We start from the raw sequence: 27,428 nt of genomic DNA, 5'->3' as shown, positions 1-27,428 counted from the left end.
AAACAATTAATTTTCTTTTATCATTTTTTTATAAACTTGCAAGCATCAATTTAGAAAAAAAGCGTTAGACACAATGTTTCTTTCTTCGCAGAAGGCATGGAGACTTGATACGCGTTTCAAAAGTGTGTATAAAGTTTGAGTGATTAATGCGATTCGCAGCTGAAGCTGGCGCGCGGCGCACCCTTTCCATTCGCTTTTAAATTCGACCAAGGTGCCAGCCCCAAAAGCCGTTCGATATATATTACAAGGGATGTTAATTACCCGCACCCTTGACGTAACGCGCGTACGTTATGTGAACAAGCTCAGCGGCGCGAGAATCGCGCTCTCGGTTTGGAAATGATCAAAGAGAGACGCCGGCAGATTAATTTCTTATCGGCACGGATGTTATTTCCGCGACGCGCACGAGCGTCGGGCTGAGTTTTACGAAAAGCAGTAAGTCAGATATTTTCCCTTTGGAAAGTAGGAAAGGAGTCATTTCCGTAATGACAAGGATGAAATAATAATTAAACTTCCTCAAGAGATTAATGAGAGACTCGAAACTCGTGATTAAGAACTTCGAGCCGGCTTGAAGAAGAAAGTTGGGCAAGGTGGTCCGGTTTCTATTCTTAACAAATGGCTCGAAACGTACACTTCGAACTTTGAACTTCGCTCGCCCGCAGGTTTCCTCCCCTTCTCTCCCCCCTGACCTGTCTCTTTAAGCCCGATTATTTCAACTTTACCGTGAAGGTGAAATCACGATTCTTTCTCGATTCTACGCAATCTGGAGCGCGAGTGCAAAGGGGAGAACGGGGAGGAAGGAGAGCCCGGAGAATGAGAGAGGCAGTTCGCTTTGTACGAGTTTAATCCGGCATTGTCAAGCCATGGGCTTTTATTTCAGGAGGAAGACACCGCGGCGCGTCGATATAAGAGGAGAATTCTGTTCTGCAAATGTGCTCCAGGGAACTGATCCAGCTGTTGCTCATGCGTCGGATCTTTCTATGCGCGCTTTTCGTTTGCCATTTTAATCAAGACTTCCAGGAAGGAAGCTTCCGTCGCAGTACAGTCCACGTAAAAATTGCCAGGCACATTTTTGCAAACCGATATAAACGAAAAGGAGTAATTCGTAACTTTAATAGTCTATACAAATAAATTGTTAATATTTGTAAAACGTTTTATGCGTCAAAATGTTTTGTAAAATAATTTTAAACCGCGTTGATTAGATTCGTCGATCTAAGAAATATCGTCTTGGTTACAATAATAGTTTAACGCATATTAGATAAGTTATCTTATCCACATTCTTGGAAAATACTGACGTTATATTCTAGACGGACTGTCATATCTTTCTGTACATAAATCATCCCCGAGAGACTTCTCGCGCCGATTTTCAGGTCAGGGATTGTCTGAACCGAGGGAGCAGATGCGCCTGGATGCAAATCGCGGATTAATCTCGCCAACCCCATGCATGTCTCGTTCGTACCCCTGACCCCTATCGCAGCACGAAGGGCTCCCTCAAGTTCGTGCCCACAAATACACAACGTGAATCAGAAACTGCACATCTTTATCCGTTTACAACATAAAAAGATTATATATAAAAAAGAAAAAAAAACATTTCAATTTTTAATAGTTAGTTCGATTAAAATTTTTTTGACACGTTAGTTATTTTTTTTTTATTTACGGAAAAGATTCAGGGTAATCTAATGCCCCGTCGCAGCATCCCACTCCATAATCACGGTTTATGCGAGCGATACATTATGCGCTGACTGCCCTCGACCATTCTCATGTAAAATCATTTGCGGCACTCCACGTTCGAATCACAACCACCTCGAAAGAAGCGTATCGATTTTATTCCGGCACGGGCGACGTGCATCGGAGACTTCTTTTTAAAGAAGTCCATTATAACTAAGCTCAACTAAGCCCCAATAAACTATAAAGTGCGCGGATTACACCTCCCCTACGTTGAACGTATGCGCGATATTCAGATTTAGTTTGCGGTAGTAAACAGAATTTCAAACAAACGTATAAAATATTAGAAAAATGGAAAGATAATGTTATTTAATTTCGGAATGTGACGATAAACGGATAAAATAATTTTATCATTATGTGTAAACAATTATAATTAACTTGTATGCATTTTAATTGCTATTAAACTGTTTTGTTATTTATAAATCAAAATTATCTTTTGCGTATTTAGCTTAGTACTCACCGTTCGATGGCGGTCATTCTCGGGTGTCTGTACTTTCTCGACAGAAGCAGTCCACCACCCCAAGCCGCCTGCAACAAAAATCGACATAACATTCGGATTTGTCTTCCAAAATACTCGGCGACGAAATATAAAAATTTAACATGCGATTAAAAGCAGAATTTTAAAACAAACAATTCTCTGGCTTATCTTAATCTGACTTTTAGATCCGGCATTCAGAATACCCTCTGCCGTTCGCTCGCAAATGCAGTACCGGTGGAACTTCTGCCACTTCTCACATTTATTATTTACGTTAAGGTTCTTACGCGTTTGGCATTTACAGCTTAAATCGCATTTGGATGGGCTTGATTACATAAGCGCATCTAGTTTGAAACGATACTGCTTAAATGAGCTTTCAAAGCTATTATAATTCAATTAATATTTGTTTTCTTTTTTTTTTTTTTGTTCCACACAGTTATTATTAAATAGGTATAAATCAGAGAACGGTAATAAAAATATCTATCGTTTTGTATTTACGATGAAGCTAAGTGAATTTATTTAATTAAAATAGGTATTGTTTTACTTTATGTTGCATAGATATTAATAGAATTTAATTTTTCTTTTTTTTTCTCTCTCGAAAGAGATTACTTACGTCAACATGCAGCCATAGATTGTACTTTTGGCAGATATCAGCGATTTCCGGGATCGGATCGAATGCCCCAATCACCGTAGTTCCCGCAGTGGCATTTACGAAAAACGGTATGTGACCTTTGGCCTTCCGCTCCAGAATCAGCTCCTCCAGTTTCGATGGAATAATGCGACCGCGTTCGTCGCTAGGCACCATCACGCAATTATCCGTACCGAGGCCGCAAACGGACGCACACGATTTCACAGAATAATGGCACTGCAGGCATTAATAACCCACACTAAATGATGAACAGTCTAATCAGTTTTCGATTATAACTCCGCTTACAAAACGTTAATCAACACTGAAACTTGCGCTACTTTAAAATGCTACTATCTGCAAGTTCGCCATTTAATATATAATTAATATTTATTATTTTATATTTATATATTAAATTAATATTTATATATTCCGGTACGATTATTAATGTTTTCTGCAAATTTCCACTTTCTACTGACAATCTTTAAGAGGTACAATTTTTTTCTTTATTGTTTTAACGCACGAGAAAAATTCTGAACAATTATATTTGAATGCAAACCTGATCGGACGTAAACATAACCAGCTGTCCTCCTATAGCAGACAGGCCCTTTTCTTTGTAGTACGGGAACATCTTGTGCCTGGCCGCGAGGAAAGCGTAGAGATTACTAATGGATCCTCCTGGCGCGAGAATGGAATCGCCGCAGTTCCAGCCTATGAGCTCGCGCATCTTTTGCAGAACGACGTGCTCCATGAGAATGAACACGGGGGCGATTTCGTAGGTGAACATATTCGTGTTCGCCGTCGCAGTCAGCCACTCGCCAGCCATAGACACTAGATCCAGCCCGCATGACAGCTGATTGAAAAAATGTGGATGTCCTAAAACCAAGCAGAGAAAATTTTCTCAGAAAAAAAAAAAGAAAAATAAAAAAGTCTCAGCGAATTTAAATAATTCGCCTAAAAAGTGAGCGAAGTGCGTATCGCTGTCGCAAATTGCGCGGTGGAAAAATTAATTACCACGTCGCCGATAAATCATTCGACGTTGGCCGCCGTGATTGTGGACAAGTGGCTCTTAACAGCAAGGTAATTAATATTGTTGACGCGGCACGTGTCCGGGTGTTATTACATTTACAAGGCGACTCCCGCGATATCGCGAGCTTGAGGCACGCGGGAGGAAAGGCGGCGGAGAGAGAGAGAGATTTAAGCTCTTCCCGAGTACGTTGTCATCCGCTCGGCTGAACATCGCGCGAGGATCAAGCCTAATGCTTCTATTCGATGGAAGCCTTCTAATGCAACTAGGGGAGCGAGTACTTTATTTTCCCTCTCGTTCTCTCTCTCTCTCTCTCATAAATACCTAGGCATTTTGAGCCTTCTAATCCGCTATTTGCTTTTCGCGTTAAACTCATTTGATTCGAATCGACATTAAAAACGTTCGTAATGGTAAGAAAAAGAAGGAAGACGGTCGATCAAAATTAAAAGAAAATACTTTACGTTTTGGCTGGAAACAATCGATAGAATACGTTATATGCGAGAGCCCTACGAGCACTATCACCTTTTTTTTAGAGATGGCATAAATCCCTTGATCCTTGAAATATGATGGATTTACTTCGTTGAATATCCGGTATCGAAAAGACTTTGGCCTTTGTGTGATCGATTATCTCACGCCTTGCCGCACGAGGCACGGATGCTGATGTATCAAAGGCGTTGTGCGAAGATAAAGGAAAAGCTTGAATATCACGAATTTATATCGCGAAATTTAATAAAAAACAAAATATCTAATTGAGCAACATTTGCTGACGTCAACGACATTATTTCAATTTTTGCGACGAAATGTATTAAATGAAATACGCTATTTATCTGCTCGACGGTACATGTTACACTTTAATCTCCCGGTTTTATTGTAATGATTGACACACGGCATCACGAGCTACGGGTATTCCTCCCTTCGCCAACGGCAACGGTCCGGGATTTCGACGCGCGGTAAAGTCGAACCGACGTTAAAGGCCTGGGAGGATAATCTTCAATTCGCGTCGGAGGATGTTCCCCACGACCGTGCATTTTCGTGGTGCGATAACTTCAGTAATAGAAAACGACTGCGCGTGAAGCAACGATGACTGTTTCGTAAAAATAATTTATCAGACGCACATTTTAATGTGCCGTGGATTTTTTTTGCGGTACGGAACGCTTTATATTTTTTTTCAAATATCAACGTCGCGCGTCGCAAGAATCGCGTCAGAGACAGTATCAGATGGTGGTATTTGAGCCGTTTGTCGTACTGTTATTCGCAATTATCTCGGTCCGTGGCTCGTGGCACGCGTCCGGCCGAGGGGTCTGCGAGAAGACGACTTTCCCTCTTCTTCTCGCGAGCGGGAGCGACGGAATCGCACCCTGGCCGAGGGTGGAGCAGGGCTCGATGGTCCGAAGCGCCCGCATTTTGCGCGTCACACGCGTCGCTGCTCGACTAGATTGTTTGCAGAGGCTCTCAAACGCATATGTAGCCTAGGAAAAACAAACACGTGCGACTAGCCGGCGCGAGATAAGCCACTATGCGTTATGCAAATTTGCGCGAGTTTAAAAATTGCGCGAACAGTCTCGATACCTTCCCGCGGAAGCTACGTCGGATTAACTTCTCACCTCTCATCTTAGCCGACGTTTTCGTGACTCACTCGCGATATTCACGTTGCACGTAATTTTTACATATGAATAGACGCGAACGAATATCGAGCAGTGGACGATATAATATTTCGAACAAAATAAAATTAACGGTGCTGATTCAGACAAATTACATTTATTTGTCTAATTATTGTTAAAAACCTCCTTTGCTGTTATACGCTTGCGTTTACTTAAGCGTTTGAAACAAGCTTTCTGTGGTTACGATTTTCAATCGGGACACAATGAACAATTTGTTTCAACCGCAGCCGTCTTCGCAGCGATTATGCTATCCAGGGAATCGTTTTCCGACTAATTTGCTCCTGCCCCCGTGCAGTCGGGGAAAAGAGAGAACGGCAAGGAGAACCTGCTCCGAGCAGACTACGGTGATATATTATAGCGCTTGGGATTTGTATGGAGCGAAGTGTGTAACTCGGGCTTAACATTAATGCTGCGCAATCAATCATACCGCTCATAAGGAAGGCAACATTGTGCTTGGCACTGCTGTTGTATTACGTCTATAAAACATTTTGTAAAAATATTGAGTCATAATACGCTACTTCTACATCGCTTTATTCGCGTCGCGAGAAAATACGACTCTCCTTTTATTGCTATTAATATTATTGCCAAAAAAAAGAAACTATGTCGAGAATTATTTTACAGTACGAAAAGTGTTCTCCACTCAATAACGTCGTTATTAGATAGCAACAAGTTTTGTGAAATCGCTCCTTATCAGTCGGACAGTTTCAGGAAAAGGAAATCAAGTTCAACGCTCTTTTCGCTTTGCCGAGCGAGCGCGCTTTCGTATTTTGAGTGCTTGGTATGTTTAATCTTTTTCAACGGAAACTATCATCGTCGAAATGCCGTCTCTGGCACGGCGTTTTTCGCATTCCGTGACGAACCGATTTGCGCATTCCACAACGAACTATCGATATCAATTTAAATTCCTTCGCACGATGCTGCAGCCCTAGGCTGCCAAAGCTTCGCGAAATACCGCTACCCCTATATCGCGTTGTGCGCCACCCTCTGTAGCCAGACTTCGCTCCCTATTTACTCTTTTCCCTCTACTCCGCCGAAAGAAAAATCGCGTGGAAACGGCTCTTAATTACACCAATTCTATTGAAATTCGCCACGCCGAGCAACACGCGGAAGAATAAAAACAACAACGTATTAACAAAGCTTGTTACGGCCGCAGCAAATATTTGCTAACATAAAATTGAACAACTGTTTTTAATTACGATTAGGAAGTTGTATCCGTTACTTAAATTATTTTCTACATTTTTTCTTTATTCATTTATTTATTTATTTATTTTTTTATAAAATTCCGGTTGACACGACTTCGTTTCACGTCACCAGCAATTGTAATACAAATAAAAAAAGATTATCGAATTCGATATTCCCAGTTACATAACGGATAAAAATATCAGATGATAGAAATAGGTTACGCGAAACATCCCGCCGCCCAATATTCGGTGTGAATATATGTGGATACGTTTGCGCAACCTAGAAATAGTTATTCGAGCCTATGACTTTGTTTACTTTTTTTTTTTTTCTCGCGATTATCGTTCTAGTTATTATTATCGACCCTTTTGATTATATAGATTTTTTTTTTTTTTTAAGCGACTTTTGTATCGACGCATATCTGTTGATACTTTTTAGAGATAGAAGGATTCTCTTTCTCCCCAAACCCAATACACGAAGGGCACCCGAATCTTGCGGCATATAATCTAATAACGAGTTTTTGTCGGCACGTATCGTGCACGCGCCCCCTTCGATATCGGGGAGAATGATCAAGCGGCCCTCGCTTCCTTTTTGCACGGACTGCAGTCAAACGAGATTCCTCGCCTAAGTTTAGTTAGGTCTGCTCCATTGTGCATTACCATCTATTCAAGCCGGTAATCGAATCCTACTGAGATAGCAAGCGCGCGCCGTGGGAGATTTGCGGTTGACTTTTGGTATTTCGCCGCGAAACCCTCAGCGTTAATATTCAGTCGCTCCGATAGTTCGATGTTAATAAAACAACATTTCCGGAAACTCTGCCGTAAACCGCGAGCGCGTGAATTTTGTTTTTGATGTCTTAAAATAAAGTGCACGAAAAAAATCCAAAGGACTGAACAATCACTTACGTTGTATCTTGAAAAATATATAATTTGCGGAATTAACGAGACAAGTTTTGCAGTTATCTCTCCGTCTATTTTTACAAACAGGATATCTTGTATCTGTTTCGAGGGGATTGGCCGATAGCCGTCGGATTTCACCGCCGGTGTCTGTCACCACCTTATCTTCGCCCCCGTGAGCGCGTATGCTAAATTGAATATGAAATTATGTGGCTTATCGCCTTGGGGGATAGGGACGTGCGATAGCACGGCGTTAAAATACCTCTCTTAAAGCATGGGGGTTCTTGCACTTTCGCCGTATTTTTTGTCTATTACCTCGATAACACCGAGCACTTCGCATTTGGCGTTGGCGCGAGCTTTAATAATTTTAACACGCGTATACAAATATTTTTATTACAAAAGAAAAAAGAAGAAAGTTACTGTAAAAGGTTATTTAATTTTTATCTTCTTTTTTTCTTTCTTAATTATGTGGAATATAATAATCAGAATCTACTATTTATTTCCAATTTATTTTACTCTTTTTGTATAAATGTATTAAAAAAAAATAAAAAGAATTTAAATGTTCTTACCTGTTTTTACTTGATACTTCAACGTCATGGAGCAATCTAAAAGGAGTTGCTGAAGAGTCAACCCGGAATCAGGAATTTCCAGATCGAGGAGGCGCATCATATCGGCAGGATGATGGAAATCGAGGATCTTCACATTTCTATCGTTCGTTGATTTAACGTAATCCAACAAAATGTCCACCACCTTCATCAAGAACTCCTTCGTCGCCGGATAACCCTCCACATTATGCGGCAGAATGTCTGCGAACAAAATAAAAAGAAAAAAAAAATGATTAATAAAAGAATAACAATTTTATGATAATCACCAATATAGAGAAACCATGTAATGAAAATTAATACGACACAATCATGCACAGATTTATTTAAATATCGCCAATAATTTTTTCTTTTCCATATTTTCAAAACAAATTAAATATTATTAATGTAATATAATATATTTTTAATATTATATGCAACAATTCTTTTTTTAAACTTGCACCTTTGCAATTTTTAGAAATAAAGCTGCGATGTTATGTTAATACAATGCAAGAAACTACGATAACTCTCTAATTGTTGGGATCAAGTGAAATCTCTTCTACTGTAGCAATCGATACCGCATCGACACAGTCTCTTTTACTTCATTAATTGTTCGACCTACCATCATGATTTCGTTAGCGTCCTCGCAGATAACGCGCGATTAGAATGATTTCACCTCATCAAACAATTGAAAGTATAGACCTATATTGACACACTCTCACTTGTTTGGTGGGATGACACCATCTTATGCATTCTTCTTTCTCTTCCTCATAGCAAATCCTTTCTGACATCTCGACAGTATGTCCACCCATTAATAAAATAACATGCAACTCATCGTATTATAAAAATCATGCAAAATGCAGTTATTTCGCAAACATGTGTTACTTCAGCTTAAGCTTTACGTTATTATAATATTTTTAAAAACATAAAAACACAGGTTTTATATAAAATTATACAAAAAAAAAATTAATAAAAATACCAACAGCTTCCGTAAAGCAATTACAATATTTTCTGATAATAACATATATATAGCTGTGTCATTAAAAAGAAATGGATTCAATAAAGACAGAACAAAGTCATTGCAAGAGAACATTTCAATGCACTCGTGGTAAATCCTGGGTAAATTGAACTGTCCTTCTATCGTGGAGCAACCATAAAATATCCCATGAAGTAAGCATCCCCTCGTTTTCCATTGCATTAAGGTGATCCCATGGATAAACAGCCAAGCTGCTATAAGGCTTAGCTTTCAAATTATTATTTAGCATTTTAAAACAGCGACGCAACTGAAATCTCGTGCAAATATAAACTTACGCTCATATTCTTAGTTTCTTTTTTTTTTTTAACATTTAAAAGATACATATTATTATTTTAAGTTATATAAAAAGAAAAATCAGAATATTATACATTTTTCGACACGTTATTATGCTTTCTTAGTATAATTTAAATATAAATAATAATTGTAATAAATGTTTAAACAATATAATAAATCTGCTCAAGCTAGAATTTAAGTAAGAAATAATTTATAAAAATTTTTAACGACAATTCTTTAATAAATAATAGTAATTTTTTTATTTTTTGCTTCCTTCGATCGATAAGTTTTTCAATAATCGTCAGACTGTTGAATAAAAGCTGATTACGAAAAAGAGGGATGAAAACTTATGGTGAATCGCCTTGAGCCTATGGTTAGACAAGGGAAATCCCCAGCTTCCAGTGGTCGGATCCAGCTAATCCAGCTCCATCAATCTAATGTCCAAAAACCTGCGCCTTTTTTCTCAAGGTTTATAGCACTTTTCGAGATACAAATAAGCCGATAGCAGTAGCTTAAAATATCATTACGCTTTATTATTTTGGCGTCTGCTCCATTTACTAATTAATACTTTATGTAACAGCAAAAAAAAAAAAAAAACGTCTAAATATCTATTTAAATAAATTGTTTCAAACTGCATACATTATTTTATTATAATTCGAATTCTTACTCGCGACGTCTCATTGATTTTTTTTTCTTTTTTTTTTCCAAATGGGTCATCGAGTTTGAGGCAGATATATTCGTCGCGAACACTAGTCGTTTGGCACCAGATGCGTCTGGACCCTCGCGTTTCGACTTTAATCAAAGAGCCTTCTGAGGGTTGTTACACGCGGCAATTAGTTACGCCGATTTATAACCCGGATTACAACCTTAATTTATAGTAATACTGCAGATTTTGCGTTGGAATGTAATTTACTTGCGCGTTCCTAAATAGAATCTTTATTTTTTACGCGAGGCCGCGCGTTCGAAATGACGATTATCTTTTCGGCCCGAGGATCCATTTAAATATTCGTACGCCCACGGGCGGCACGCGCAAGTTGTTATCGCCAGCTAACACTTCCCAAACGACGCGAGGACGACAAACCCTTCCGTCGTCCCTGCGGCGTGTAATCTGTCCTCAGCCACTCGGCACCTACCAACCTCTTTGGAATAATTCTAAATCCTCTATTATTATGCACCCTTCCGATCGACGGGCCGCACCGGAATCAGGACAATATTGTGACTCTTGGATTTTGCTCTCAAAAAGCCAAGCCCGCGTCTAATATAGAACACGTCGCTGCAAATTCGTCCCTTCCGCGGCAGCTCCAAGTTTCCGGATAATACCGAATTATAATTTTAATTTTTATTCGAGAACAAAGAAAGCGGCGGTTCATGCATCGCGGCATTCGTATTGAATTACTCGCGATGTTCGTCTCAACGTCGAGCTCGCATGCAACAAACGCTAATCAAAGTTAACTGTAAGCAACGTGCTTTCGCAATTGTCACTTACCCGAATACTTCAAGTTGCAATGCTCTTTAGAGAGCGAGTAAGTGTTTTCGGAGCTCATTAGTCTGGTGGGCGAGTGCGTTCGTGCGAAGTTCTGAAATCCAAAGCACAACAAAGATCTCTCTTCTTAAGAATACACTTTGCACTCGCGCGATGTTTATTTAATCGGATTTATTTTTCGGCAAGCATTAAAAGTGACTATTTCAGCTAGGACTTTTAATCGAACCGACTTAAATTTAATCCGCATGTATAAAGCTAGCCGTATTAATTGTTACAATTATCGGCAACCGCTTGCTGAAAATCAAGGAATTAACACGATCGAGTTAAGAATCCCCAATTGCAGTTACGATTGAAATCGATGAGACAGATTCTGTCGACAGTGCCTCCGCCATATTATGCTCGACGATTAGCTCGTCAAATAATATATGCGCATATGGTGATATCATTTAATTGTCCACAAGTGTCAACTATTATCGCGGATAGTTTCGACTTGCTTGACACTTAAAACTTAAATGTTATTTATATGCAATATTATTTACGTACATACATATATTTTTTTTTTTTTATTTTAATTGGAACGACCGATTAAAGCCAAGGCACGTTACCGAGGTAATAGCTTTGTTAACGAGACAGAAATATCAGGCGATTTTAATGGCGCTGTCAACGTTGATCTCACTACATGAGCAAACGGTAATGAATGATGTGCAATGTGGATGCCTTACATATAAGTATTCCTTGATCGCTGTGATTTTAGTGCCGATCATTTGCACATTGTCCATGTCTCTGCTTGTGTCCCTCGCCTCAACAGTTCCTACAACAATCAACAATAGGTTTCGCTTCAGTCACGACGTACTGCGGCGTCGAGTCTTCGGCGAGTTTCAGCGTGATTGCGAAATTGTTAAGCGATAATCGCCGTGATAACCGCGGCAGGCCGAGCGACCGAAGAAACATGGACAGAGAGCAGTTTCGTAGTCTTTTTCCCTGATTAAGTTTTTAGAACACAAAGGTCTTAGCACTTTCACGATTGCGGCGGATAAATATCGTAAGCATCCCAAGTTAATCGACTTATTTATTTCTTTCTTTCATAGTAAAACGTGAGTGTTTTCACAATGAAAGTAAGCCTAACATTAACGGTCTAAAATTAATTTTTAAAGCTGCAAAAAAAAATATACATATATGTAACGTGGCATACAATTAACTTACGTTGTACTATAAAATTGAAGGTTTCATTAAAGCAAGTGCAGAAGGTAACTTTTAAGTACGTCAAGAATTTCATGCTTAACGTCATCTATTAAAATAAATTCTTGAGAAAAATAGTAGAAGACAAAGTTTTAAGTCTAAGAAGAAAAGTTTTAAATGAAAAAAATACAATAAAAAAACGCAGAATTATATATAATCAGTCGCGTGCTTCCATTAATAAAAATTTGATGTACAAGCATGATGCGATAAATTAAAAAATAATTTTTTTAATCTAGTTTATTGCTAAATGAGTTTATTAAATTTACTTGAACAAATTTCAGGTTATGGCACTTTGTGTTCTAAGTTTAAAAGGCAGTCTCTTTAAATTTCTCAAATAATCAGATCGCTTTTGCTCTCTGAATCAATAGAGCGGTCCTGGAAGCGTGAGAAATAGCTGAAAAAAATCCGAAAGACATCCACCGATTTCCTTATAGAACATTGAAACGTGCATTAAAAGATAATGTGAAGAAGAGATTAAAATGTCTATGAAACATGCATGATAAATGAATGTATTGGGAAAGAGTTGATTTTTTTTAATATAAAAGAACACGCGTGCATAATTTATATTTTATAGTTTTTAGAAAGTTTCGACAAATAAATAGAACGCACTGTTTTGTTAATAGTAAAGTTTTAATTAAAAAATTGTTTAAATATTATATTGTTAACCGTATAATTTTATATTTTAAATACCGCTTTAGTTTTCTCGTAAAAAATCACTTTTCTTTTTAAATAGTTATGTTATATTATTCTTACATGCAGATAGAATAATTTATTGCGACATAATAAATATTAAAAAAATTTTGAAATTAAATTTTACGTACACCTAACTGATTTACTGAGTGTTTAACAATTTTTCTAATTAAATTCTAATTAAATAAAAGTAAATACATAGTTTAAATTTATTTTAATCTTACACATTTTTCAATTTTAACTTATGATATTTTTAATAAGAGACACAGAGTGATACGTTGCCAAACTTTAAAACATTCCTCGGTAACTGCATAAACATACATTGTATAAAAAATTGATTGCGATCTAAGAAGAAGAAAATCGTCTACCTTCCGATATGATCTTTGCCTTGTACTCACTTAACTGCCGCCTTCTTCCTCCGACAAATCTTTACGGGCTGGGGTGGGCTCAACTTGCGGTCTCAGTGGGAGCTAGATTTTCTCGCCGAACAAGCGTAAGTTTTAAGGGTAAAATTCCAATGGAGTGGCGAAGCGACGACGGGCTTCAGGGTGGTTTCCAAGGGACTGCTTCGTACGGAAAACGCCTGGACGACTCTCGAGCTTCGGCCTGACTCGGCCTGCCTCGAGTCTGCCTGACCCAGTTTCACTCGCGCAACCTACGCAGCCACCCTTCCCAGTAGGGGTGCTTTTGCGTAGGCGTGGTCGTGTCCAGTTGTGACTGGTGGGAGTTATAGGTGAAACATAGTGGTGGACCCCAGGGCGTGTCGCCACACCACCAATCCCGACGCGAACGTCACATTTTGACGTCAGAGGGAAGAAGAGGGCAAAGGAAAGCAAGTATGCCAATTTCTCTTCTTGTTCATTTTTTTCTTTTTTCTTTTTTTTTTTATGTTCCCGGACTCCTTTTTGTTTATCCTAGCCGCGTACGGTTTTCGTGGTGAAACAATCCCGCTATCGACACTTTTGTGTGTTATTCAATTCGCTCCCCTAGACTCCAGTGAAACGAAAAGATACTCGAGAAATGAGAAGGCTCAGTTTCTCGACACCGGTGATGATTGATAAAGACGGGCCAAAATTTAAAATAGATTTTTTTCTTCGAAGAGTAATAGATTTAGAAGTTCCCTCAAAAATGCAAACGTCACGTCTTTCTAACATCTTCGCTTTTCAGAGAAAGCTCGATAACAAATGTACGAAACACGAAGCCATCAATTTCAAACAGATCAAGAGCAAGATAATGAGCATCAAAAAAATAATTAATTAAAGAGAGAAATTAATATAATTTCTAATTCTAAAATAATATTGCAAAAGAAACAGTTGTCTCTCTTCTTTCAATAAAAAAAAAAAAAAAAGAAAGAAAGAAAGAAAGAAAGAAAAATGTTTACGTAAATCACAAATTATCAAAAATAAAATTCAACATCGAGCAAATAAATTATATTACAATTTCTCTATAAATTAATTTTAAACCAGCAATCAAGGTTAAATTTATCTGCCATTGACGATGTTGAAGTTCATATCTTCAACGTACATCTAGAACAGAAACAGAGCGCTCATTAGGATGCGAAACGGGCTACCATGGAAGAATCTAATTGCTGATTGTCCGATTTCTTCCGCGGAAAATGTCGCGACGCCTGCGTCTTCGGGCGTGCTACGGGGGTGGATTGGGGTTGAAGAACAGGAACAGGTAGGTAAACAGGGACAACGGTACTAGAAGAGGAAGAAACGATTATGGTTACACCGGAGGTGGTGGAAAGGACAAAATGGACGGCAGCCAATGGTACGCCGGGACAAAATGGCCGTCCGTGAATTTAATCAATACCATCCTCCGTCCTTCGTTGTAGGTGGAGGACAGGACGAGACCTAGAAAGGGCCAGGATCGTAACTAGCGTAACGCGCGTTTCTCTCTCATTGACGCCGATATGTTTTGCGCCTCGCGTAGGCGTGTAAATCCTCAAACGCGAACGCCAACCGATGTAACACGAGAACTTACAGCCCTCGTAATACCGCACTAATGTTTCGAGCTCGCGAAGAGATAAAAACAACGAGCAAAATTTAAATTAGGATTTACACGAGGATGCAAATGTATTTCTAGATAAATTTCCGCGCTGGAAAGTACGCGTCGCGAAATACACGCGAGATATATTATATGTAAAATCATTCGTGCCACAAAATACGCAACAGATTATATTACGATTATTATTTAACTGTGACGTTCGTAAAATTAATTTTGCTAAGCCGTAACGTTATCATTTCGATTAAACAGTCGTGCTCGTGAACTTCGGCAATCACCGATGGAAGACGGTATTTGTGTTTCGAAACAATGCCGCTGTTCAAGCACGTCAAATCGGCTTGACACGTCATCGAGAACGAGGCGTTGTCGTTGCGTGAAAAGCTTTAGCGCAAAGTTTTCGCGAGCCGTACCCGAGCTACAAACTCGAGACGACTGTTTTAAGAGAAGATCAAAGTTATTCTATCATAAATGGCAGGTAGACGAGAAGGTCGCCGATTTAATGGAACCGCGTAGTCGGACAGCATCGATCCCGGTATCCACCTTTCGCTCTTGAAAGAGAGAACGACTCAACCACGAAGACGCTAACGGTTTCCTCTACGTCTTTTGGAGAGCTTGAGATTGTATTGACATTGTTCAACATTCGGAAAAGGATTTGCGTAAATTCTTCCACCATTAAAAAGTTGCCGACATGGTTTTATGATAATACCTTTACGTCGCTTTTGACATTTTACAATACGTAATTTAAAAGGAGAATAAAAAGAAGAATAAAAAGAGCAGATCGATATTAAAATACGTATAATCTTTATGCGATCTCGAATTATTCGAACTTGAGTAAGAATAAAAAATTAGCATTTCTGCAATTGTAATCTTAAAGCTTGTTTCAATGTTAATAATTTAATACACTTACTATTATAAATTATAATATTACTGATAGATATTTAATGTTAACGTATATTCTGACTTTATTTAAACCGTTCATCGAAACATTCTTTGTGTTAACGCAAGCTACCGACTTGTTATGATTAAGTAAGGTCACTCAGGGTTGCTTGGGAACACGATTTAGGTCTGTACGAATACTTTCTTGTCCTGGGAATAAAATTCGAGACACTAAGATGGAAATATAAGACTATAATTAATTTTTAAATTAAATAAAAGAAACGACTATTATTTGGAAAAATTGCGTGGAGCCGGTAATAACGAAGAAAGTTTAATGTATAAACCGTAGAGTACGATATAAGTTTTTGTATGAGTTTTTAGTTTTTCAGAAACTTTATTATTAAAAATATTAATAACGTAATTACGAAGAAATGTATATTTATTAATATCTTGCAAATTAATTAATGAACTTCGAAGCCATTCTTGGCACAATACTTGGAACTTCTTACTAATTAAAAAAATATTTAGATTATTCCGCGTAAGAAAAGACGTAAAGGTATTAATTTGCACCAGGCACTGCCAATCCTAAAATCGTCCCTGTTTCGCATTAAAGCTATAAAGCCATCAACCGAGTATCGAAATAGATATTTGTATTTTGGACGTCGACATAAGTGTGTATCTCTCTGTGACCAAAAGTCACTTTCAACGAGCTCTCCGAATCAAAAGGAATATCGATAACTACTTAAAGATCAGATATTTATTTCACAACGTTTCATCTTTGCACTGAGCGATTCAGAAACAGGACCTTTTCTACCGTTAAAAGTAAGTAAAAAAGAAAAAAAAACCCCCCACGTTATTTAACGATATCATTTAATAATGAATTGAGATATTTCTCAAACAAATGAAATAAACTTCTCCTCATAATTCGTCGGATTTTTGAGTCAAACAAAAAAAAAAACGAAATAAAACCCTCGAAGAAATATAATACGACATTCCACAAATTAATTGCATCGTTTAAGATCTCATAATTGTATCGATCGTTACGTATCTCGTATATCTAACATATGTACAGCGGCTATCGAATCCCGTACCGGTGCTCACGGGTGTATACTGCGCGATAGTGCGGTCAGACTCCAGGAATTCCTCCTTAGCCATATGCCCCTTCCGATAAGTCAGCATCGGAACGCGGGGGCTCCGCTCCGCTCCCCTTTAGAATATTGATTAGCCATCATTTTCAGATGACGCCTACGTTCCGTTGGGTGTTCCTCTTGGCGCTCCTCTTGGCGGTGGTGGGCCGCGCCGCGAGCGTGCCAAGGGCTATCATGGTCGACGCTTGCGCCCTGCTCTGCAATCCCGGGGCAGAGACTGAATCCGAGCGAGAACGGGATCCGGTCCTATTTCCCCGATATCCTAAAGTAAATTGCGAGCTCCAGTCCCAAAGCGACGAGCACCAGGCATGGGTTATTGCCAGCCACTGCATGAAACTGTGCGGCGACGTGTTGTCGGTTTCCTCGGAAGTTAATTGTTTCGCATTGAGATCGTCCATCCAATCGAGCTTAGGATGCAACTGCGACACCGCGGCACCGTCGAACCCGAGCACCATGCGGCTACACGAAACCTGGCGGCTCAACTTCTTGGTCAACGAGATATCGAAGGATATTCTGACCACGATTCTGTCATCGCCCCTCGACACGTTCATACTGTGCGATATACATAAGGAGCTGTTTGCCTCGGATCTCGATCTCACCGAAGGTAAGCTCGTGGAAGCATGCAAGTCCGTAAGTGAGAACTATTCCGCTCCGGATCCGATCAAATTTGAACTGATCCAAGACGAAATGAAGGAGGAGGATAAGAAACAGGAGGAGTTCGAGAAACAGGAAGAGGATAAGAAACAGGAAGAGAATAAGAAAGAGGAAGAGCTTAAAAAAGAGAACGAGCTTAAAAAAGAGGAAGATTATAAGATAGAAGAAGAGCCTAAGAAAGAGGAAGAGATTGAAAATAATGATTTGAAAATGTACGACGAGGAACTACCACAATTGAAAGAATCGATGACGTACAGCCCGGAAGTGATCCCAGAAATGATCCCGGAAGTGATCTCAGAAGTGTACCAAATGGCAGAGGAAGAAATAATAAAAAAAAGGCTCGACGACAACGATGCAATATTACAAAAAGAAGATGAACCGAAGCACGAAGAATTATCTAAAACGGAGGACGAGGAACCAACGGATAAACGTACGTGTACCAGCGACGATAAAACGCTAATTCTAAACCAGGAAGACGACTTTAAAGCGATTGGTAAACAGGCGGTTAACGAAGCAATAGACGCGTGCAAGATGCTTTGCAAAGTCAAAAGTAATTATAATAATATATGCAATTGTAAACAATTGCCTAACATAGTTGTTAAAATTGGGTAGAAATCTAGCGGAACGAAGTTCGCGCAAAGGACATGGATTTACATATCTTGTAGTTTAATTGATTCAGAAATTCATTGTATTAAATTTTTCGCCGATGTTTTTTCTACTCTCTTTATAATTTTGTCTTTTTTGTTCTTTTTTTTTTAATATTTTGATGTATAATAATAATTCTAACACGCAGGCGAATTAAATAAATTATTATTCAGTAATTAAAAAAAAAAAAATGTTATGCGTCGTAATACTTTTTAATATGCGTAATTTTAAAAATTACATAATATCACTATGAAATTGAAATAATCGGAGTAAGCTGCATAAAGTCTCAGTTTGCCTGTCTACCCGCCGTTTCATTTATAAACAAATTTGTATTTTTCTATTTTTAATATACACGTACTTTTTATATATACTATTTATATTCCTCCACTTTATATGTGCGTTTATATCTTTATACCTACTTATATACATTTGTCGAATTTCACTCTAATTTCCGCAAAGCTATTCTCGAATAAAATCGAAATAAAAATCTTTAAACAAAAATATATAAGCAAATGAAATAATTACTGAAAGAATTCTAAGAAGATTAACGACAACATTTAATGTACATTAAATTTCATGGTACTTATGTGTATATAATTGCAACGATACGATTACGAAATATTAATTTCATGATTATAATATAACGATAAGATTTTTCACTTAGTATTTAACATTGTAATTGCTTTAGGCTTAAGAGAGTTCTACACAAGTCCAGTTCACACGATTGCGTTACACGTTTTTTTTTTTTTTTTATTTCTTTTTTCGATTTTCGAGTGCAACGATGAAGTTTCCATTAATCTCGACATCGTATATAAAAATCCTTTAGCGATATTTTTAATAACATATTTTTCCTAAAGAAACCTAATTATGCAACAAAATACGGTCATGATAAATACATATAATTGAATATATTTAATTTCCTTTGCTATTACAATATATTACAATGTTACAGCGAGTCTTATACAATTTTGAGAAGCTGGCATTTATTATACCGTTTATTTTCTGCAATTTGAATAAAAACGTTTTTCTCTAATCGACGATAGTTACAAATAAAAATGAATAATTGTTACCTGATAAATAAACTTTGGCGAATAATAAAAATTCGGTTGGACGACCTGCGACGTGTGAACAGGACACTAATGTGTAATATGTGTATTATGCAATAAATTCTACTTATATGTGCGCATGATATGCACGTGCATATTCTCGCGTTAATCAATTAGTTTATCAAAAGCGATTAATAATTTTTATACAACCGTAGGATACGCTAAATAAGCACTTAAGCGGAAATAAAACAAAATCCACGTCTTCCACTGTGTAGTCGAGTTAATTCTTTAGTCATAGCTTTATATAAAATCGTAAGTGATATTCAAGTAATTATAAATGTATATTAATGAAGCGTACGATAATTTATTCGTTGTTTAGCGCGATAAGTCTTGTCCGGCACGAATGCGTCATCGACTGCCGCCTGAACGTGAGTCTATTAAATATTGTAAAAATAACTTATTTACCGATTGTCTAGCGAGTAATCGACGACGTGTTCGTAATGCCGAATTAAGAGGGAAAAAAAGTTGTGACACGACAATAAGACGTAGTCTCTAGTATGCCCGCGATGTATTCTCAATCGTATCATGCTCTCGGTTATCAATCGATAAATATATTCATCGTCAATCATGTAACTCTTTAATCCAGCAAACTACTGTATATCTGTTTGTGAAAACCTAAGAGCAACGATTAAAAAGAGAGTTACATATTGAACGCTTTAGAGAAAAATTGTAATTAAATGCATATTTAATTTATGTTTTAATTAAATATTCATATTTAAATGTCGATCGATTGCCGAGAGTGGGATTTAAATTTAACTCTAATAATTTGTCTTATATTAATATATAAAATTGTTTATATAAAGTCACTTAGTTATATACATATATCAATTACATTAAAATAAATATTCATATTATTCCATTACATTATAATAACGTAAAGGGACAAAGTACATTATAATAACGTAACGTTAATCAAACTTCTTGCATTTGTCTATTATTAATTATATAGTCTGTAACAATCGCTCATTACAATTATGTACTTGTCACAAAAGTTTAATGTATATTACATGTTTAATAAGAGAATAATAAAAACAATGTTTATAACTGTAAAAATTCCATTATTATCTGTATACCCATTCTTTAAAAAAAAAAAATTAAAGTAATTTGCCAACAGCGTTAGTATAATAATTTTTTTTTAATATTGTCAGCATTTGAAAATAATAATATACCAAAAGTTGAAAGTATGGCAAAATCTTTTATCGACTACAGTAATAGTAGTAACTAGGAGAAGTGTAATGATACCTCTCATCGGTGACAAAGATGATACTGAGCTCCAGAAATTTCATATCAACGATAGATAAAGACACTTGTTTAATTCCATTAATATTTATATTTTTTAAGTTAAAAATAAAAAATAAAAAAACGCGCCTACATAATTTTTATAAAAATTTAGAAATTGCGTTTGTTTTAATGTCTTTTAACTTTCCTGAAAAGAAAAATCGTCGATCAATTTTTTCTTTTTTTATTAAAAGATTTTTTTAATGCCGATAGATAAAAAAATATCAAATTTATGATTAAAAAGATACAGCGCATGTATTATTTTCTGCTATATGTATAATATAGAGAGACGTTGTTACTCATCATTTTTTTATTATAAATAACGATTCTCCGTTTTATGTAACAGAGAATAACGCATGTGCGGTATTTTTAAAATCATAAATTTGACTTTTTTTATTTACTCACATTAAAAAATATTTTAATAAAAAAAAGAGAATTGACCAACGATTTTCCTTCTCAGGAAAATTAAAAGACATGATTCAGTTACTACTTTTAATACACGGTTTATACGACGCGACCGGAACAGATTTTATTTCCCTAAAGTAAAAAGCAATCAGTCTGGTCTTCAATTACATTACACTTTGTGATAGCTTATTACTTTTTTTTTTCACACGCCATAGTCTCGTAGCATAGACTTACTCTCGTATAAAAGCTGATTCAGCCACCGAAGAAGCACCAGTCCGAGTATCATCTATCTCTCGAACACATCCCGTTTGTTCAGGTAAAAGACAACTTTCTTGTTTTAAGATTAATTGATATATGTATATTACTAATATTTAAAATATATTTTTTAATTTTATTTTTGTATATGCAAACTTTCATAAATTCTTAAGCAAGAGAAATCTGGCCTTTCATACATTAAAATATTTCTCGTTTCAATAACATTTCAATTTCACAGAGTAATTTTATGTTATTTTTACCCGCGAGCTGATCATCATCAGTTATTACAAATTTTGATATTTTATGGCAAATCAATACCCTTGGACGAACCCGTGACATTACTTGCAAATAATGTAGGTCGACTGCGTTTGATAGAACATTTGTCTTCGAATCGTTTCCCCGAGTATAAAAGCTCGCAGCTTTTACGTGGCTCGTAATATTCAGTGACTGAACTCCTAAGAATCAACGCAAGTTTTTTTTTATTCGCCCGATAGAGAGTAAGCTTCCACCGTCTTACATAAAAATTTATTAACTACAAAATTCCCTTTTTATCTTTTTTTAATATTATTATCTGCAATATTTATTGTCTGCAATATTTATCGTCTGCAATAATTTTTATATTTATAGAAATTTATTCTATAATAAAGATAACAACTATAAATGTTTGTGGTTGTAGAGAATAAATAGATACTTTTTTTTTATTCCTTTTAGACGAGAATCAACCAACGCGCCGACATGGTTTCCATCCGACTTCTCTTGGCTCTCGCCGTTATCATGATAGCTTTCGTTATCAGCGCAAATGCCGCTTACAAGAAACCACCGTTCAACGGCAGCATATTCGGCAAACGATCTATTACTGTAACCGGTAAGTGCAAGGTTCACTTTATTATAAAATATTTATAAAGACGTCTTCTTATTTAAGAAGTAGAAATTTTATTCCTGCCACTTTACCGCGATACTAATTTTTCTGTTTTATTTGGGTCACTTTGTGCCGCGAGATTAAATGTCAATTTCACTTTTATTATTTTCTGCGCTAATAATTTGCGTGCCGTTTACCGGCAAGGGAATACAGGTGTTATGATTTCAAGTTGTGCGAGTGATGCTCGACGACCGGCCGTCGTGCTTTGTTTATTTATCTCACCCGCTTACCTATCCGCAGTTTAACGCGTTATAAAAGGATTTATAAACCGAGTATTATATCGGAGATTATGTTGAATACGAGTATTCAACATAATACTAAGTATTAAATAATTATTGCTAATTAATAACGAGCTAGAAAAGCTAAGATATCTAAAAGTTTTTCGCCGCGTACTAAAAGTCTACTGCGCGTTCTGACCTATCTAACACGTGCTCGACTGCCGAATTTGCCGGACCCGTCGACCGTCACGGTAGTGTGAGTACGTGCGTGTGTTAACGTCTGATCGGCAGTTCAGAACTCCAAGTTTGCATGGTGAAAGACGCGCGGGTGGCGAGCGGCAGGAACCGGTTTGCCCGACGAATTCGGCAGTCGAGAATTGCGTAAGGTCAATTCACACACATGTAAACTAATACGCGGTAAAAAACGGTGTTCGTCGATTAGGTGAATTTGTAATTTCCGTCCTAAGTAAGGTAAATAATTAATATGCGAACGTATATTTAAAATAAAATAAAAAAAAAAAAAAAAAAAAAAAAAAATGAGAACGCATATCTCCGCGATTTATTGGCAAAAAAAAAAAAATAAATAAATAAATACCAGTTTCTTAAAGCTCACCTCATACCATTGCATGAATAAATTAATTTCGTCTGTTATAGCTTATACATATGTCGCAATACCTACTATAAACCTAAAACGATTTGTTCCTCCCACGTTTGCGTATCATAAAACCATTCGCAGAGTTTTACTATTTTTAAAAATATCTCTATTTGAAAATAAACTGCATTTGTAAAACTCGTCCGCCGATCACCGCTTGATAAATTTTTTATTTTACTATTTCTCAAAAAAAGACGATTAATAAATTGTATATTTCTCTTCAGACTATGAAGTTACCAGCCGCGCTCTGTCAGCTATTTGCGAGATCGCCAGCGAAACTTGCAACAGCGCTTGGCTGTCACGTCAAGAGTCCAACTGAAGATGAAAAACCGACCGAGATAATCTACGATTCTCGCCGACTGATCGATCTGTAAAACGATGTAATTAACCGAACTCTCGCGAGGCAAGATAGGCAGTTGTACGTTTGAAAGTTTCGTCACATTATTTTCTATAAATAATTTTTACATTATGTACCATATCTGATTGTAATTTATATTCAATTAATAATGTAGTTACGATTATTCATGCTTCTACGATTTTTCTTTATCAGGAGCGAAGCCTTAAATAAAATACTATGATTTTAAAAGCGAATTAATATTACTTTTATTACTGCGCCCTTCTCGTATTTATCGCATACGTCAAATATTCAGCTTGTGTAATTCGAGTAATTATAAGAGTTCATTGAAACTTAGTTAAATGTAGATTGAAAGTAATTTTATATGAGAAGCACGTACTGTTCACCTGCCTGGATAAGGGTAGCAGTCTATTCTATAAAAAGAAAACAGGCAACGTTGAAGACATTCGCGTTAATTTACAAGGTGTACACGAACTACATATTTAATTACTTTACAATCAAGTATAAATACTCCGGATCTGATGAAGTTAAGCTCATTGCAGTTTACTTTCAGGTAAGAAATATTTTCCTTTACTATTTCGATTCGCGTCGACATTTTTATCACATTCTGAGATATCGTGAAAAATCCCACAGTTTCTACCATTAAATCCCCGTTGCCTCAAATTAGAATAACCAACATCTTTTCTACATTTTCCGAGAAGGAAATGTCGCATGAATATAATATGCGCTCTTACAAGAATTTTAAAGCAAACGGTTCGAGGGCTTCGGTTAAAATAATTTTATTCGCCATTCGTAACAAAAGTAATAATTATTATTTAAAAATCAAAACAGTGACGTTGTAAAAATTATTATCATTATTTCCTTTATTTTATTTTATTTTATTTTTTTTTTTATTGGGATTGTCTTAGAGTGACATTTTAATTTCAAGCAGCCGTGAAAGGATTTTATTCGCGTTTAGGATTTTTCAATTCCACGGCGGAGGCGTTATCGATCCCTCGGCGGTATTTCCGGCAAAATTTTTATTTGCCCGTGCAACGGCACGTCAAACATCTCTCGTAACGTCTTACAACGGCAAATGATTCTACAGAATGCACTTTACTTCGCGCGGAACGCATGACTGAATATTCCCGGGGCGCGATACACAAACGGGAGCAAACAGTCAACGTGATTCGAACGCGATGGGGTTTCACGGCGGTGCAAACCTCTCGTCGTCTATTCTCCTTCGCCCACAATCCTCGAGCACTCTGGGTCCACTCTACGCGGTAATGGAAGAAGCCGTGTATGCGCGCGAAAGATCGCTCAGTGTTCACCGAAAGTTTGCGAGACGCATATCCCTTTCGCGGGTATCGGCTGGGGTTTCTATGGCACTCGCGTATCGGCCGCAATCGAGAATGCCACGTCGATCGGCGCTCGTTTGCGCACGGGAATAACTTCCCGCGACCGATTCTAAGACGTTTAATCAGTGTGATGTGACGACCGAAAGAAGGTGGAAGCTGCGCTCGACGACTAATTCGCACGCGATTTATTGCAGGCGTTTTAATTGCGACTTTTTCCCGAGATGACGCTGCAAAGGACTCGACGTGTCCAAAGTTTTTTCTTTAATAGTAAGTTAATTGTTATTACGTATCGCTGCGTAAAGATAATATGTTTGGTACAGAAGTTTATTTAAGTGTATCGTATTATAAGAATGTTCTGCTTATTTTATGGTAAAGTGTTTAATATTATTTTTTTGTATAAATATAATTTAGTTTTCCTCGTTGGAGCTATTGCACTGTTGGTTTGCGAAAATACCACCCTGGCGGAAGAAGTACCAGCGTTCTTTTTGAAAATCGCTAAAATACCTACTCTGCCTAGAGTAGGCCGAAGCGGAAGGTTCGAAGATTTCTTCTACAAAGCCGAGAAACATATACCCCGAATTGGTCGAAGCAATCAACAGGTGATAAGATATTATTGCAAAAAAAAATTAAAAAATAAAAAATTTAATTATTTTACTAATTATTTTGATTATACCATTGATTATACCATTTAAAATCATTTTATTTTAACTGTTTACTGCGTTAAATTATTTAATTTAATTAAAAATAAATTTACATAAATTGAAAAAAAAAATTTTAATAATTTCTTAATTGCGTTTTTCAAGTCAATCAATCCTACGTCGCTACTAGATGGGCATGAAACGTTTTCCGACGTAACTAAAAGACGTATAAGTTATTCTCCGAGAGGTACGTTGAAATGTTCTTTTATACACGATCAAATAATATTAGCGGGATTTCAATTTTCTAATTATTTCTTATTATTAGTGGAAGAATGGACCTGGCAGAATTTCCCATTGGCAATTTATGGTCCAAAAGAACTAACGCGAACATTAGCTGGATATTCGAGCGATGACAGCGACGAGTAAGTCTTAAACTGTATTTTATGCAATGTCGAATGTTATGCTAACAACTAATAATGATTATTCGAAAACCTTCATTGCTACAACTAATAATGATTTCTTTGATTTAAGTATCGAGAATGAAGTGTGGGAGAGGAAAAAAAGAACCGGAAATGAATTGGCAACCGCATCAGCAAAATAACTAAAGCGCAGAAGAAGTTACATCGTTACTTCGTGAACGTTAAATGTTACGCAGCTTTTGCTGTTATATGGTGACGGGAAATAATAATTAAAAATTATATATGTGCGAAAATGTTAAGTAATTTCGCGACAAATATATAGGATAACGCTCCCACTTTAGATTTCCTTCAAATTTGGAAAATGTGTTTGTTTTAATGTCTTTTAACTTTCCTGAGAAGAAAAATCGTCACTAAATTCTTTTATTTTTTATTAAAAAATTTTTAATGTCGATAAATAAAAAAAACTGATATTTTTATACTTATCGGCATTAAAAAAACTTTAAAGTAAAAAAAGAAAAAGAATCGAGCGATAAGTTTCCTTCTCATAAAAGTTAAAATATATTAAAATAAATATATATTTTAAATTTGAAGAAAATCAAAATGCGGGCGTTATACTATACTATATTTACCAATTTCGCTCTTACTAATTAATTTCTTTATCTCGAATTCGAAGATTCCAATAAATAGTCAATCTTTTAAGCTATGACTTGTTTCGCAAGTGCAGCGCATAATGTACAATGTATTGGCATAACTTGTCTATTTATGGAGAACATAGTGGTCGTTTAGAATGAGCAGTTTCTTAATATTGTACCTTTCGTAATTAAACTATTTTAACAACTACTCTTTAATGTTCAAATATCGATCTAAAAAAATAAAAGTAATATCTAAAAAATTTCACGTTTTCGTTCCTTCAATTTTATTATCCTGAATTAAAGAATTATCTACAACCATAATTTTTTTTTTACAAATAATAAAATATTCAAGCGCGAATAAATTAGATACTATGATAAGGAATTTTCATAACATTAGCTCACACTAAGGTAAGTATTCCACCGTAGATAAACTCAACGATTCTTGTATCATATGAAGATCAATACCCTCAATTTCTTTTTTTCTTTTTTAAACTCTTCAAAACGTTAATTATTTTTTAATTAAAAAAATTATTTTACTATAGACAATTATTTAAATTAATTGTACATTTATTACAAATTTATAACAACGTTTATCTTATAACTTTTGTTTCTTTTTTTTTGCAATATTTTTACAAAATTTAAATTTAAAATAAAATTGCATGAAACGTAATTATAAATATCTTTCGTTATTTATGCAATGACTTTATCCTCAAATAAATTATCGATCTGCAAACGTGAAATTACAGTGTTCTGTGCCGAGATCTAAGATGCCGCCAGTTAGACACTTTATCAAACATGTTTAGAGAAGATAATGCAAGATAGCGCCACCAACCCATGGAATAAAGAAATAATTCATACCAATCACCGTACCCCGCAACAATAAATTGTTGTAATTACAATAATTCTTGCCTTTAAAACGATACTTCGTGTTTACGTCCCATCGCCGCAACCCGTAATTTTAATTCATTACGCGGTAATCGCAAAGCGAATTCGCTCC

General features: G+C 36.4%; 4 protein-coding genes across 10 annotated transcripts in view; 3 read left to right on the top strand and 1 right to left on the bottom strand.

The window, feature by feature from the left end:
- Gad1 (glutamate decarboxylase) overlaps positions 1–27,428 on the bottom strand; it is a 43,873-nt gene that overhangs the window by 7,924 nt on the left and 8,521 nt on the right. The window contains exons 1-7 of one of the 5 annotated variants that reach the window (XM_070661173.1): positions 13,286–13,562; positions 11,681–11,769; positions 10,962–11,052; positions 8,155–8,391; positions 3,382–3,698; positions 2,811–3,062; positions 2,183–2,250 (exon numbers count right to left, since the gene is read on the bottom strand). In XM_070661173.1, coding sequence (XP_070517274.1) covers positions 2,183–2,250; positions 2,811–3,062; positions 3,382–3,698; positions 8,155–8,391; positions 10,962–11,052; positions 11,681–11,737 — 1,022 coding nt within the window. In that variant the 5' untranslated portion in view covers positions 11,738–11,769; positions 13,286–13,562. Of the gene's footprint in view, positions 1–2,182; positions 2,251–2,810; positions 3,063–3,381; positions 3,699–8,154; positions 8,392–10,961; positions 11,053–11,680; positions 11,770–13,285; positions 13,563–27,428 lie in introns of those variants that run through there. The other 4 variants (XM_070661174.1, XM_070661175.1, XM_070661177.1 and 1 more) reach the window with 4 other exon arrangements.
- Positions 16,408–18,587, top strand: LOC139104551 (myb-like protein X). Its single transcript, XM_070660077.1, has 2 exons — positions 16,408–16,592; positions 17,009–18,587. Exon 2 carries the CDS (start codon positions 17,009–17,011, stop codon positions 18,182–18,184), a length of 1,176 nt encoding a protein of 391 aa, XP_070516178.1. The 5' UTR covers positions 16,408–16,592; the 3' UTR covers positions 18,185–18,587.
- On the top strand, positions 21,282–23,641 carry Sifa (neuropeptide SIFamide). Of its 2 annotated transcripts, none has more exons than XM_070660599.1 (3): positions 21,282–21,322; positions 21,973–22,126; positions 23,275–23,641. In XM_070660599.1, the coding sequence occupies exons 2-3, from the start codon at positions 21,997–21,999 to the stop codon at positions 23,367–23,369; spliced, it is 225 nt and encodes a 74-aa protein (XP_070516700.1). In that variant the 5' UTR covers positions 21,282–21,322; positions 21,973–21,996; the 3' UTR covers positions 23,370–23,641. The 2 variants fall into 2 exon arrangements, with proteins under 2 accessions (XP_070516700.1, XP_070516701.1); XM_070660600.1 differs by lacking the exon at positions 21,282–21,322 and adding an exon at positions 21,442–21,758.
- Positions 24,907–26,814, top strand: Eth (ecdysis triggering hormone). 2 transcript variants are annotated; one of them, XM_070660598.1, is made up of 4 exons: positions 24,907–25,009; positions 25,154–25,341; positions 25,546–25,802; positions 25,912–26,814. In XM_070660598.1, exons 1-4 carry the CDS (start codon positions 24,964–24,966, stop codon positions 25,979–25,981), a joined length of 561 nt encoding a protein of 186 aa, XP_070516699.1. In that variant the 5' UTR covers positions 24,907–24,963; the 3' UTR covers positions 25,982–26,814. The 2 variants fall into 2 exon arrangements, with proteins under 2 accessions (XP_070516699.1, XP_070516698.1); XM_070660597.1 differs by lacking the exon at positions 24,907–25,009 and having other exon boundaries at positions 25,050–25,341.

This window comes from Cardiocondyla obscurior, linkage group LG08, assembly GCF_019399895.1.
Source record: "Cardiocondyla obscurior isolate alpha-2009 linkage group LG08, Cobs3.1, whole genome shotgun sequence".
Taxonomy (NCBI): Eukaryota; Metazoa; Arthropoda; class Insecta; order Hymenoptera; family Formicidae; genus Cardiocondyla; species Cardiocondyla obscurior.
Note: the sequence above shows the minus strand (reverse complement) of the source record. Positions and strands in the feature narration are given on the sequence as shown.